The sequence below is a fragment of the Thamnophis elegans genome, chromosome Z (assembly GCF_009769535.1).
Source record: "Thamnophis elegans isolate rThaEle1 chromosome Z, rThaEle1.pri, whole genome shotgun sequence".
NCBI classification, from domain to species: domain Eukaryota; kingdom Metazoa; phylum Chordata; class Lepidosauria; order Squamata; family Colubridae; genus Thamnophis; species Thamnophis elegans.
The window spans coordinates 143,655,426-143,669,150 of record NC_045558.1 but is presented as its reverse complement, the minus strand read 5'-3'; the positions used below and the strand labels follow the sequence as shown (position 1 = coordinate 143,669,150).

At 51.8% G+C, this 13,725-nt stretch overlaps 1 protein-coding gene across 1 annotated transcript in view; it reads left to right on the top strand.

Moving 5' to 3' along the window:
• The first annotated feature begins 595 nt into the window (after window positions 1-595).
• Window positions 596-13,725, top strand: part of DNAH2 (dynein axonemal heavy chain 2) — a 66,229-nt gene continuing 53,099 nt past the window's right edge. The window contains exons 1-9 of the mRNA XM_032236637.1: window positions 596-664; window positions 962-1,114; window positions 1,723-1,875; window positions 1,980-2,071; window positions 3,931-4,129; window positions 7,084-7,308; window positions 7,941-8,045; window positions 9,329-9,517; window positions 13,085-13,170. Coding sequence (XP_032092528.1) covers window positions 596-664; window positions 962-1,114; window positions 1,723-1,875; window positions 1,980-2,071; window positions 3,931-4,129; window positions 7,084-7,308; window positions 7,941-8,045; window positions 9,329-9,517; window positions 13,085-13,170 — 1,271 coding nt within the window. The remainder of the gene's footprint in view (window positions 665-961; window positions 1,115-1,722; window positions 1,876-1,979; window positions 2,072-3,930; window positions 4,130-7,083; window positions 7,309-7,940; window positions 8,046-9,328; window positions 9,518-13,084; window positions 13,171-13,725) is intronic.

Genomic DNA, 13,725 nt, shown 5'->3' with positions numbered 1-13,725 from the left:
CCCTTCCCCTTCCTACCCTCTCTCCTTCTCTTCCTCTCCCTTCCACCCTCCTCTCCTTACCTTTTTCTTCTTTCGCTCCTCTCCCTCTCATTCTCGCCTCCTCTCTCCCTTTCTTTTTCTGTTGTTACAGGTGTCTCTTTCAAATCTCAGTTTATGTTTCCTTGGGATGGTATTTCCGCACACCCGAATATAGTTTGGTATAATTTCTTATTCCCTTCCCCTTCGCTAATCTATCTATGTTTCTCCCCCCCACAGTTTATAACTCGTTCTTGAATATGCCTATCAAAAGGAATGCTTGCCACCAGAGGTATAGAGGAATGCTATAGGGGAACCTAGAGCAATCGTGCCACAGGTCACACCTGCAACCTTGTCTGCAGGCGCGCGACCCATCAGCCAGTGTAGCTCCACTGTGTGTGCATGCGCAGCTCCCGCCGGCCAGCTGATTTGGGGGCCTCTGCTGTGCATGTGAGAGACGCACCCGCATGTATTCACGCACGCATGCACGGGGCGGGAGGAGGGAGTCACACGTAAATGCCTAGGGGGACTGTGCGGGAAGTCGGGCGCACAAGCACAGGGGGGCGGGGAGCATTGCATTATGGTGGTGGACACGGACTCGCACGCTGTCATTCGTGCACGTGCAATTTCGGCACACAAGGAGAAAAAGGTTAGCCATCCCTGTTCTAGGGTCTCCTGTTTGATCCGGGAGGTTGGACTAGAAGACCTCCAAGGTCCCGTTCCCGCTCTGTTCCGACAGATCGATTTGACTTCATCGGAATTACCGCGACTCTTGTATTTCTGGATTGACTTTCTTCCTCGGGCGGCCACAACGCCGTTCGCAATGAGTGTAGCGTTGTTTGCCTTTTGCCGAATCGTCCGGCGGTTAACTTGTCCCGGGGCAAATTGGCCGCGGCGAGTTGTCCACCTTCCGCGCACCTGCCCCTCTCTCTCTCTCCCTTCGCAGGTGGAAACGGAAACTTTGCAGCGGATGTTCGACAAATTCACCAACAGGATCCTGAACTTCAAGAAGGACAATTGTCAGGAATTGGTTCCTATCACGGAATACAATGGGATCGTGGCTCTCTGCAAACTTTTCACATCTTTGGCCGAGGAAGGGGTAAGCGCCACGCAAGGGACCCACCCACCCCTTCCCACCTGCCCTGCGGTCCTTCTAATACAGGTAATCTTTGACTTACAACAGTTATTTAGTCCTCATCTTCTTTTAATGACCACATAATCCGTTGCGGGGTAGAATCGGAGCAACTGAATGGAGCTGAGTGTTTTACTGGCCGGATGCCATTCCCTGTTGCCAATGTGGAATTCTATTTGGCAGTTCTATTCTCATTGTGCTCAGAGAGAGAAATATCGGCCTCTACCTAGGATCGAATCCACAGCCTCCTGATTGTGAGGGGATTTCTCTGTTTGGGAACAATGAGAATATATCTGCTAAACAAAACTCCCCATTGGCAACAGGGAAGGGCATCCAGCCAATAAAACACTCTGCTAGCTCTGGAGATTCAGTTGCCCAGACTCCACCCCGCATTGGATTATGTAGTCATTAAAAGAAGATGAACTAAATGAACTGTTGTAAGTGAAGGACTACCTGTGTTCCAACAGACCTTCCATGCCCCCCCCCCCCTCTGTCTGTCTCTGCCCCACATCTCTGGCTAGGGAGATGCTGGTGGCCCTTGGTGGCTTGAGTGAAGATCTCCCCGTTTCTTCCAGCTGAATCTCACTGACACAGAGAACTACTCCACCTTGGTGGAGATGTACTTCGTCTTCAGCATGATCTGGTCGCTGTGCGCCGCCGTGGACGAGGAAGGCCGGAAGAAGATTGACAACTTCCTGCGGGAAATCGAGGGAACCTTTCCTAACAAGGTCACTCAGATTCACTCGGCTTTCCGGGATCTTCTGCGTTGGGTCGGAAAAGCTGACATTGAGAAGATCCACCTCACCTACTCCTTGTTTGCTTTCTTCCTCAGGACACCGTCTACGAGTATTACGTGGACCCCAAGAGGAAGCAGTGGGTTGCCTTTGAGGACAACCTTCCCAAGATGTGGAGATACCCTCCCAAGTGAGTAATCCTCTGGCCCGTTGGCCAACATCTCAAGAACGTGGACGAGTGGCCTTCAGGGAGGACGGCCTCCTTTCCCGAGACCCGGATCCATGTATCAGGAGTCGCCAACCTTAAACACTCAAAGAGCCACAAATGTCCTCACCGGAAGCCCCCTCCTCCTCCCCTCCCCCCGTTAAATTCTGGAGCCGACAGGAAGTCTGGTTCCCCCACCATAGAGCCTCCCCCCTAGTGTGGCGTCCTTTTTCGCTACCTGTCCTAACCGAAAGCCCTATCCACTGTGAAGCTGATCGGTGACAGGGAGCCGCAGCAGAGGGATGAAAGAGCCACATGTGGCTCCAGAGCCACATGCGGCTCCAGGGTTGCAGGTTGCTGATGCACGTCCTGGGTAGTTTGAAGGCCAGAAGTTCTGGATGGATGGAAGGTGGAACTGTTTCTCCACGGGTGGGAATCCGAGCAGTGGTCCTAGCATGGTGGAAATTGCCAGATGGGGGCTAGAAAGGAGGAAGAGGACATTACGGGGCTGTGGTTCGTACGTCTCCCCCAACAGTGGGCTGGTCAGGGGACAGTCCTGGGTTGATCCATAATAAAGGAAGTTGGGTAGGATTGCCTTCAACAGTGGTCATTGGAGGTCCTTCCCTCATCACTGGTGTCCTAACAGTGCAGGTAGTCCTCGGCTTACAACCATTTGTTTAGTGACCGAAGTTGCAACGCGACCGAAGTTGCAACACGACCGTTGCAAACCTCCCCACGGTCACATGATCAAAATTCGGACCCTTGGCAACTGATTCATATTTATGACCATCGCAGCATCCCGGGGTCACGTGATCCCCTTTTGCGATCTTCGGCCGGTCAGTGGAGAAGCCAGATTCACTTAACAACCATGTGACTCTCTTAAACAACTGCCGTGGTTTCCTTTAACAACTGTGTCAGGAAAGGTCGCAAAACGGGGCAAAACTGAGCCAATGCTCTGGATCAAAACTCGGCGTAACAACTGTCTCGCTCAGCAATGGAAAGGTTCGACTGCATTGCGGTCGTAAGTTGAGGACTACCCATAGAGGGGGCGGTGAAGGCATGGTCTCTATGGCTGAGCTAACCTCTTCGTCAGTGGTGGGTTACTCTTCCCGTCGCTACCGGTACGGTGCTCACAGGTCCGTGCATCCTTTCATGCTCACTTCGGCGCCCCTGCGACACCCAGCTGCTTGTCGGAACTCATGCAGGCGCCATACGATGTGCGCATGTGCGCAATTGGCTGGTTGCTTTAAAAACCGGTATAGAATGTGAGCAAGCAGGTGGACCAAATGAGCCGGTAGCCTGTCAGCTGCTCCAAGCTACTACCGATACATCTGTATCTGGCTGTACCAGCTGAAACCCACCACTGCTATTTGTGCCCAGCTTGGCATCTCAACTCTCCAATTTCCGGCCTCCACACAACCACACACAACGTCACAGCCGCCGTCTTCCCCCCACCATCCCTCACGCCTGCCAGCCCTGATTTAAGCCGGTGGCTCGCATCCGTTTACGCACACACACACACTCACACCCGTAATCCAATCAGCGGCCTGGAATTACCGAAAGACGCGGTCCCCGAGAAGCCATGGGCAGCCACCCGCCTGCGCACCACGCCGGACAAGGAAGGGACGGACAGCATCGAGAACAGTGGCTGCCTTCCGAGCTTTCAGCTTTCAGCGGGGATGACAACTGTGGGAATTGTGTCTCGTGTTGGATATTTTAATGCCTCTCAACAAGGGTTTTCGGCACAGCCACAAGCGCTTCCTTGGAAGGCACCACACACACAGGTTGGGGCGGGCGCATCTCGGGCATGCGTCCCGAGCTGACCCCTCCTCTTCTCTCCCCAGCATCCCCTTCTACAAGATCATCGTGCCGACGGTCGACACCATGCGCTACAACTATCTCGTCAACGCCCTGATTTCCAACCAACAGCCGGTGGTGCTGGTTGGCATGGTGGGCACGGGGAAGACCTCCATTGCCCAGGGGGTGCTTCAGTCCTTGGACAGCATCAAATGGGCCATCCTGGTCATCAACATGTCTGCTCAGGTAAGGGCCCACCTACGCCCTCGGTCTCAAACAAGGGCAAGAGGGAGGCCTCAACATAAATCGCGGGACAGAAGAACAAGAGTTGGAAGGGATCTGGTGGGTCATCTAGTCCACCCCCCTGGTCGAGCAGGAAACCCTATACCAGTGGTGGGATTCAAATAATTTAACAACCGGTTCTCTGCCCTAATGACCATCTGGGTAGGTGGGGCTCAGTGGTCATGTGACCAGGTGGGCATGGCTAACTCAACACCACTGCCGTCGATGGGTGCTTCGCCTTAGCTGTTACAATGTAATCAGGGTTAACCGGAGAGGCAGTTTCAGTAAGCAGAGCAATAGAGATGAGGCTAGAAACAACGCCAGAATGTTTCCTTCCTGCCTTCCTTACAGGATTAGCCCTGTAAAGCGGAAAAAAACAAAAGGAGATTTCTTCCAACAAATTGGTTCTCTGAACTACTAAGAAAGTTACCAACCGGTCCTCGCGAATAAGTGCGAACCGGCTGAATCCCACCACTGCCCTATACGGTTTCAGGCGAATAGTCTGGGTAGAAGTGATGTATAGGGTCTCCTGCTTGAGCAGCGGGTTGGACTAGAAGACCTCCAAGGTATCCTTCCGACTCTGTTATTCTCCAAAGTTGGTGGAGACAGCGGTCATGCGTGGGTTAACTCAGCCAGTAACCAATAGAACGCAGTCCACCCAAGTGATGTCATCGCCTCCGAGGAGTGTCCCCTCGGTTCGATTTGATCCGGCTGTGCTAATTGCTCTCTCCTCGGCTTTGATTGCAAGATTACTAATTGACCATCCTGAATTATTTTAATCGGCTTATTCTCCCAAAAAGATGAACTTTTAAGATTCCTGGGAGACGACGGGGATCGTTGTTAATAGCTCCTCAATTCAATTCAATTTATTAAATTTATATGCCGCCCTTTTCCCCCGAAGGGGACTCAGGGTGGCCTAGGCTCTCAGATAGCCCCGGGGCTTCTGGAAAGGGTCTGCCAGGGTCCATTAACCAGTGGAACGGCTTGCCACCAGGAATCGTAGGTGCTCCATCCATGGAGGTTTCGAAGAAGATCCTGGGCAGCCGCTTGTCTGGAATGGTACAGGGCAGGGGGTTGGACTAGATGACCTCCAAGGTCCCTCTATTCTACTCTAAATGGCTGTCCAATCTCTTTTAAAAAACCTGTGTCGAAGCACCCACAACTTCCAGTGGCAAGCTGTTCCACTGGCTAATTGTCCTCACTGTCAAGAAATTCCTCCTAAGTCCCAGGTTGCTTCTCCCCTTGATTAGTTTCCATCCATTCCTTCTTGTCCTGACTTCAGGGGCTTTGGAGAATAGGCGGACCCCTTCTTCTTTGGCGCAGCCCTTCAAGTACAGAAACATTGCTAGGGTGCCTCCCCTAGTCTTTCTTGTCAGAATAACCGAGTCAGGAGGAACTTCAGAGGTCATCTATCCCAACCCCCTGCTCGAGCAGGAGAGCTTATACTGTTTCAGACAAACAGCTCCCCAATCTCTCCTTAAATCACAAGCTCACTTAACGAACCCCTAGCGGAAATTTGGGACTCTTGTTATGGCCGTCAGCGATGGCACCGTGGTTAGAATGCAGTCCTGCTGGCTACTTCGGCTGACTGCAGTTCGGCAGTTCGATCCTGACCGGCTCAAGGTTGACTCGGCCTTTTGTCCTTCCGAGGTCGGTAAAACAAGGGCCCAGATTGTTGGGGGCAAGAAGTTGACTCTGTAAACTGCTTAGAGGGGGCTGTGAAGGAAGGAGGGAGGGAGGAGAAAAAAGCAAGAAAGAAGAAGGGAAGGAAGGAAAAGGGAGGGAAGAAGGAAGGGAAGGAAGAGAAAAAGGCAAGAAGGAAGAAGGGGGAAGGAAGGAAAAGGGAGGGAAGAAGGAAGGGGAAGAAGAGAAAAAGGCAAGAAGGAAGAAGGGAGGGAAGGAAGGAAAAGGAAGGGAAGGAAGAGAAAAAAAGCAAGAAGGAAGAAGGGAAGGGAGAAAAAGGAAGGGAATGAAGGAAGAGAAAAAGGCAAGAAGGAAGAAGGGAAGGAAGGAGAGATAGGAAGGGAAGGAAAATTAGAAGGAAGGAAAAGCCATGGTGGCACAGTGGTTAGAATGCACTATTGCACGCTGACTCTGCCCACTGCCAGGAGTTCGATCCTGACCGGCTCCAGGTTGCCTCAGCCTTCCGTCCTTCTGTGGTCGGTAAATTGAGGACCCAGATTGCTGGAGGGCAAGAGGCTGACTCTGTAAACCGTTCAGAGAGGGCTGTAAAGGAAGGAGGGAAGGAGGGAGGGAAGGAAGGAAGAGAAAAAGGGAAGAGGCAAGAGCCAAGGTGGCGCAGTGGTTAAATGCAGCACTGCAGGCTACTGCTAGATCAGCAGTTCAGCGGTTCAAATCTCACCGGCTCAGGGTTGACTCAGCCTTCCATCCTTCCGAGGTGGGTAAAATGAGGACCCACATTGTTGGGGGCAATATGCTGACTCTCTGTAAACCGCTTAGAGAGGCCTGAAAGGCCTATGAAGCGGTATATAAGTCTACTGCTATTGCTATTGCTATTGCTAAAAGAGGGAAGGAAGGAATGAAAAAGGAGGGAAGGAAGAGAAGGGAGACAAAAAGGCAAGAAGGAGGAAGGGAAGGAAGGAGAGATAGGAAGGAAGGAAAAGAAAGAAAGAAGGAAGAGGAAGGAAGGAAGGAAGGAAGGAGATATAGCAAGGAAAAGCCATGTTGGCACAGTGGTTAGAATGTACAATTGCACGCTGACTCTGCCCACTGCCAGGAGTTCGATCCTGACCGGCTCCAGGTTGACTCAACCTTCCATCCTTCCAAGGTGGGTAAAAGCCTTTTGAAGCGGCATATAAGTCTATTGCTATAACTGCTATTTCTCCAACGCCGGGCCTGGTTCTTTGGCTCTCCCCCTTCTGTTAAGGGGCGTCCCTTCCCTTTCCCGTCCCACGCAGACCACCTCCAACAACGTCCAGAGCATCATCGAGAGCCGCGTGGAGAAGCGCACCAAGGGCGTCTACGTGCCCATGGGAGGGAAAAGCATGATCACCTTCATGGATGACCTCAACATGCCAGCCAAAGACACCTTCGGATCTCAGCCTCCGCTGGAACTCCTCCGGCTATGGCTGGATTACGGCTTCTGGTACGACCGGACCAAGCAGACCATCAAACACATCAAGGTAAGAACCGGGTCGTGGTCTTCAGCCGGTTCGTATCGGTTCGAACGGACCGGTTGTGGAAAACCTGCTATGCCGTCCTATTTAGCCACATTTCGCTCGCATTTTTGGTTCGCGGCGAACCGGTGGTAAAATGATGTGAAACCCACCACTGGGCCTCACCCACCTGTGGTGCCCCCCCCCCTCCCTTCAGACCTCGATGCCCGCCTGCCTGCCTGCCAGGGCCCATTGTTTTGAAAAGGCGTCTCTCCGGCGCATTAAATGCGGTCACGCACCGAACTCGGCATTGTCTATTTAGACCCCCGGGGTTGTTTGAAAACTCGGCAGCTGGCAATGAAAGACACTTGTGCCCGGAATAATTGTTCTTTAAGAGGCTGTCGTGTCTCTGGATTTCAGTCAGGGGTGGAGAAGGGGAGGGGGCCAGCGCGGCACAGGACCCCAAGGGAGGGGCAGGGGGGGCACACGCCGTGCCAGCGATTATGTTCCCCTCTTTATATGCCGCCGGCTTCGTCGTGCGCCCGGGTTCGGCACGGAGGCGGCTAAACCCTTTGCGGATTGTGGGCAAGGTGGCTCGGTGGCGTCCTTTTTTCCTCCCCTGGTTTTGATCTGGGGGGCATCTCTCCCCCCCCCCCCAGGACATGTTCCTGATGGCGGCCATGGGACCTCCCGGAGGAGGCCGTACGGTGATCTCCAGCCGTTTGCAGAGCCGTTTCAATCTCATCAATATGACCTTCCCAACCGTAAGGACTGATTGGCAGTTGAACCGGGGGTGGAGGGCTTAACCTGGAGAGAGAGAGAGAGAGAGAGAGAGAGACCCTCCTCAACCTTTCCTGATTCTCTCTGCCACCAACTCCTGCAGAGGTGGCCCACTTAGTTCTAACGATTGGCCACCGTCTCTTTGGCGGAGGGCAGGACGGGGATGATGGGAAGAGGAGGGGGAGAGGTTTTTGTTGGCCTTGCTGGCAAGGCACAGCTACGGGGGGGGGGGGCAATGCAGGAAGTTCACCATGGTATCTCCACCTGCTTCTGAACCCCTGAAAGCTCCATGTAAGATGGGCTTCCGTTTTCACGTCCCTTACACCTAGGAGGACTTTCCTGTCGCTTTGGAGTGTTGGCCCGGTTGTGGGATATAATTTGTGATTTCTTAAGCTTGCCCACTTTAAGAGGGGTGGACTTCAACTCCCAGAATTCCCCAGCCAGCCATTTCTTCATAGACGGTGGGTATGCAGTAAGCGTAATATATCTTGACTTCAGCAAAGTGAAACAAAGAGCTGGCCGGGGAATTCTGGGAGTTGAAGTCCACGAGTCTTAAAGTTGGAGAGCCCACAATTAAGACTTGTAGTCTTCCAGAATTCTCCAGCCAGCTCTTTTTCCCCACTTTGCTGAAGTCAAGATATATTACTGCATACCCACCATCTATTAAGAAAGTTACCCTACAATGGCTGGCTGGAGAATTCTGGGAGTTGAAGTCCACAAGTCTTAAAGTGGCCAAGGTTGGAGACCCCTGATTTAAGACTTGTGGACTTCAACTCCCAGAATTCCCCAGCCAGCTCTTTTTTTTTTCACTTTGCTGAAGTCAAAATATATTATGTTTACTGCATACCCACCATCTATTAAGAAAGTCACCCCATATGGCTGCCTGGGGAATTCTGGGAGTTGAAGTCCACAGGTCTTAAGGCTTACCAAGGCTATTCAACATTTGATCCAAGTTTTCAATGGGCTCCTTTAAACGTTAGCTTTGGCTCACATTTTCGGCCCGGGGTTTGCACTGGGGGAGGGTCCTCCCTCAAATGTTGGGACCCCTTAAATTCATGGGGTCCCCGGCCTTAAACTCCAAGGGCCCACGTGTGTTTGATTGTCACCTCGAGATCAGAACCAATCTACCCCTTGAAGACCATCTAGCGTGCAGAGAACTTCCAGAAAGACATCTCCTGCAGCTGGAGGCTTAAATCAGACCCACGTGGGGCGGGGAGAGTGCTGTCCCATTGCTCTGCCACCTTCCTGATTTTCTCCCCGTGGACAGGATTCCCAAATCCGTCGCATCTTCGGCACCATGATCAACCAGAAGTTGCAGAATTTCGAGGAGGCTGTGAAACCCATCGGGAATGTCATCACTGAGGCCACGGTGGAGCTTTACAACAGCGTGGTCCAACGGTTCCTACCCACGCCGGCCAAAATCCACTACCTCTTCAACCTCCGGGACATTTCCAAGGTAGAGAGAAGGGTCCCCCCATTAGGAGTGGTTGCGGTGGCCTAGAGGCGGAGCTCTCGCCTTCCAATCAGAAAGCTGTGCATTGTATCCTAGGTAGAGGCCGCTATTTCTCTCTGTCTGGGCATAATGAGAATAGATCTGCCGAACATAACTCCGCAATGGCAACAGGGTACGGCATCCGGCCAGTAAATCACTCAGCTCCATTCAGTTGCCCCGACTCCACCGCCGCAAGGGATTATGGGGTCGTTAAAAGAAGATGATGACTAAAGAAACGGTTGGAGGGTGGTGTGGTGGCCTAGAGGCGGAGCTCTCGCCTCCCAATCAGGAGTCTGTGAGTTCGATCCTAGGTAGAGGCCGCTATTTCTCTCTCTGGGCACGATGAGAATATATCTACCGAATATAACTCCGCACTGGTGACAGGGAAGAGCATCCGGCCAGTAAGCAGCTCCATTCAGTTGCCCCGATTCCACCCCGCGAGGGATTATGGGGTCATTTAACAACAACAACACAAAGGGTCCCCCAATGCCCCTCCCCAGCTGATGGGGGCGGGGTGTCCCGGAGACTCGAATTGTGCCACTGTCGAAGTTCCTTTCTCAGGCATCGCCTGGCCCTTGGCAAAGGGAGAAGGCCTTCACTGAAGTGATGCCAGCCGACCCACGCGGAGGGGCGGGCGAGCTCCCCGACATGCGTTGCGAGCCAGTTGTGCCTCGGGCAAGGAAGCGAGTCTTGCTTAGCTCCTGAAAGCTTGGAATTAGGGAAGGTTTTTCTCTACCCACCCAAGGTCTTCCGAACATCCACCCCCTCCCTCCTCAAATCCCAAAGAATTCCTTCCCCCTCCCTCCGCTTCTCTCTTCTCGCCAGCAAGGGTGCCCATCTTCCGTGACTGTCCTCACGGCGGGCCCTGAGCGGCTATCCGGGCCTGTTAAGCGTGAGCCAGACCGTTTTTTCCAAGGGTTAACGTTTTCCTGCGCCGCCTCCCTGGATGCCCAGAGGCTGTGAGCATTAGGATTCCAAGCAGGGCAGAGATGCGGTGCGCACATCAAATGGGCACTGCAGCTTCGGAGACATCAAATGCCACCGAATGTTTATCCCAGGTTTTTAAGCCCCGAAGCTCTTCTCCCGCACATCAAACGCAGCCCGGATGCCCCTGAGCTGGGCTGCGGTGCCAGCCTGCCAGGCTTTTCAGCCGGTTGAGGGGAGCAGAGCACGGCCAGAAATTGAGGGGGGGGGGTCTCGTTCCCCCCCCCCCAAAGTATAAGAGTGGGGCTTCTTCAAACCACAACAACATTATTATTATTATGATGATCCCGTTATGATTGCATTTTCTTGCTGCTTAAAATAGGATGTATGGATCCAGGCAAGCCATGTTTATTGTCCTTATTTAGATCTTCGGCTTTGTTATTATTATTATTATTATTTTTTAAAGGGGGGTGTTTTTATTTGATCACTTAAATGACACCTTGAACCGTAAAGAGTTGATGGAAAAAGCGATGGAAGGCAGATCAAGGAAAGAGGCAGGTTTTTTTCTGCAGACAAAGGAAGGGCTGTGAATGCTTCCTTCGGGAAGAGCACTTTAATTGAAAAGTTGATGAGGAAAGAAAGAAAGAAAGAAAGAAAGAAAGAAGAAAAGAGAGAGAGAGAGAGAAAAGAGAGAGAAAGAAAGAGAGGAAAGGAGAAAGAAAGAGAAAGAAAAAAATGAAGAAGGGAAGGAAAGAAAGAAAAAGAAAGAGAAAGAAAGAAGGGAAGGAAGGAGAGAGAAAGAAAAAGAAGGATGGGAAGAAAGAAAAAGAAAAGGAAGGAAGAGGAAAAGGAGAGAGAGAAAGAGAAAGAAGGAAAGGAAGGAAGGAGAGAAAGAATAAAAAGAAGGGAGGAAGGAAGGAAAGAAAGAAAGAAAAAGAAAGAAAGGGGGGAGAGAAAGAGGGGGGACAGAGAGGGAAAGAAAGAAGGAAAGAAAGAGTGGGAGAGAGAGACAGGGAAAGAAAGGAAAGGATGGAAGGAGAGAGAAAGAAAGAAAAGGAAGGAATTAAAGAAAGGAAAGAAGGAGAAAGGAGAAAGAAAGAAAAAGGAGAAAGAAAGAAATAGAGGGGGAGAGTGAAAGAAAGAGGGAAGGAAGGAAAGAATACAAAAGAAGGAAGGTAGGAAGGAAGGGGAGAGAAAAAAAGAAGGAAGGAAGGAAGAAAAAAGGGAGGGAGATAAAGGGAAAGGGAGAAGAGAAAGAAAGAAAGAAAAAGAAGAGGGAGGAAAAAAGAAAAAGAAAGAGGGGGAGTGAGAAAGAAAGGGAGAGGGGTCAGAGAGGGAAAGAAAGGGGGAGAGAGGGAAAGAAAGGAAGAAGGGAGAAAGAAAGAAAAAGGAGAAAGAAAGAAATAGAGGGGGAGAGAGAGAGAAGGAAGGAAGAAAAAAGAGAAAAAGAAGGAAAGAAAGAGAAAGAAAGAGAGAAAGAAAGAAAAGAAAAGAAGGAAGCAAAAGAGGGATGACATGGGGAGGGAGTGTTTACTTCTCTTGCTTGGGACTGATTAATTCCGGGCAGCCACTTCCAGGGTCTTCGATAACCCAATGAAATCAGGCCAGGTGTATTTTACTCCAGGGAGCCTCCGCTGCATTCTTCCCCTTTCATTGTTCATCAATGGAGAGAAAGAAGAGAAAGAGAATGTGAGGCTGGCCCAGAAAAAGAAAAAGAAAAAGCTTTCCTGGGGCTGGGGGGTGGGGAGAGGGGAGAGAATATTTAGAGCTCAGGGTTGAATTGGGGGGGGGGGGTCCTCGGGGGTCTCTGAGCCTGGAGGGCTTCTTGCAGACGTTTCGGGACCCAACTAGGTAATGTCATCAGTGCTAGAAGGAAGAAGGAGGAGGAGGAGGATTGTGGGCCATTCTTAAATGGCTTTCTTGCATCATCACACTTCCATCCCTTCTAGCACTGATGATGTTCCCTAGTTGGGTCGTGAAACGTCTCCATAAAATAACCAAGCTCAGAGAGCACCAAGGACCCCACAGTCGTCGTCGTCCTCCTCCTCTTCTTCTTCCTTCTCCTCCCCCTCCTCCAACACCACTCCTTTCTAGCACTGATGATGTTAGCTAGATGGGTCATGAAACGTCTGCAAGAAAACCACCCAGCTCAGAGACCACTATGGACCCCGCACCCGTCCTCCTCCTCCTCCTCCTCCTCCTCCTCCTCCTCCTCCTCCTCCCTTCAAACCCCACTCCTTTCTAGCACTGATGATGTTAGCTAGATGGGTCATGAAAACGTCTGCAAGAAAACCACCCAGCTTAGATATTTGAGTACCACGAACCACTCAGCCCTCCTCCTCCTCCTCCTCAACCACCACCACGGCCTACGTCTGTGTGGAAGAGCATCTTAAAGGACCCCTGACCAAGGGGGCACTGGGATCAGGAAAAGCCCTCTCTGCCCACAGAAGCATCACCCCAGGCCTGGTTGGAGGCCAGAGACGGCCCCTTCTCCCTTGGGGTCTAGTGACCGTTGGGGGTGGGGATGTCTTGTGTTCGAGATTGTGCGGCTGTCCCGCCTCTCAAAGGTGGTCCGTTGGTTCCCCTTTTCTCCTCCTCCTCCTCCAGGTCTTTCAAGGCATGTTGAGGGCGCACAAGGACTTCCACGATACCAAAGCCAGTTTGACGCGCCTCTGGATCCACGAATGCTTCAGGTAGTAGCGGCGCTCTCGTCTTCCTTCTTCTCCCAAGCCCATCCTCCCCTTCCGTGTGAAAGGGGCCAGCGCCCCCCGCTGGGCTGGAGACGGCTTTGCGAGAGGCTGCTGGGTGTGTGTGCATGGGTGTATGTCGTGGCTGTGGCCAGCAGGGGGCGCCAGAGTGAGTGGTTTGGTAACCAGGAAAAAATAAAAAAATCTCGTCATTATCGTGGGGGATATCTATATACCTAAAAGCGAAATACCACTCAACGCGTCATCACGAAATCTCCGGAACCATAAAGCCTACACACGTGAAATTTGGCACGTATGTTCCTCTGGGCTTCTAGGTGCTTGCTAAGAAAGGATTTTTCGAAATGACCATCAGATCATGAGTATGTCTTATATTATTATTAACACGCTCTGATGCTAAGGAGTTAGACTTTCTACTCCCCCTCCCCACCGGAAAAGAGCTCTGTTCCAACTGCCACTTGGGGTTGGGCGTGGACAGCGCATGACTCATCCTGCCTGTGGGCTGGGAGTTTAGACATTCTACTCCCCCTCCCCACCTGAAAA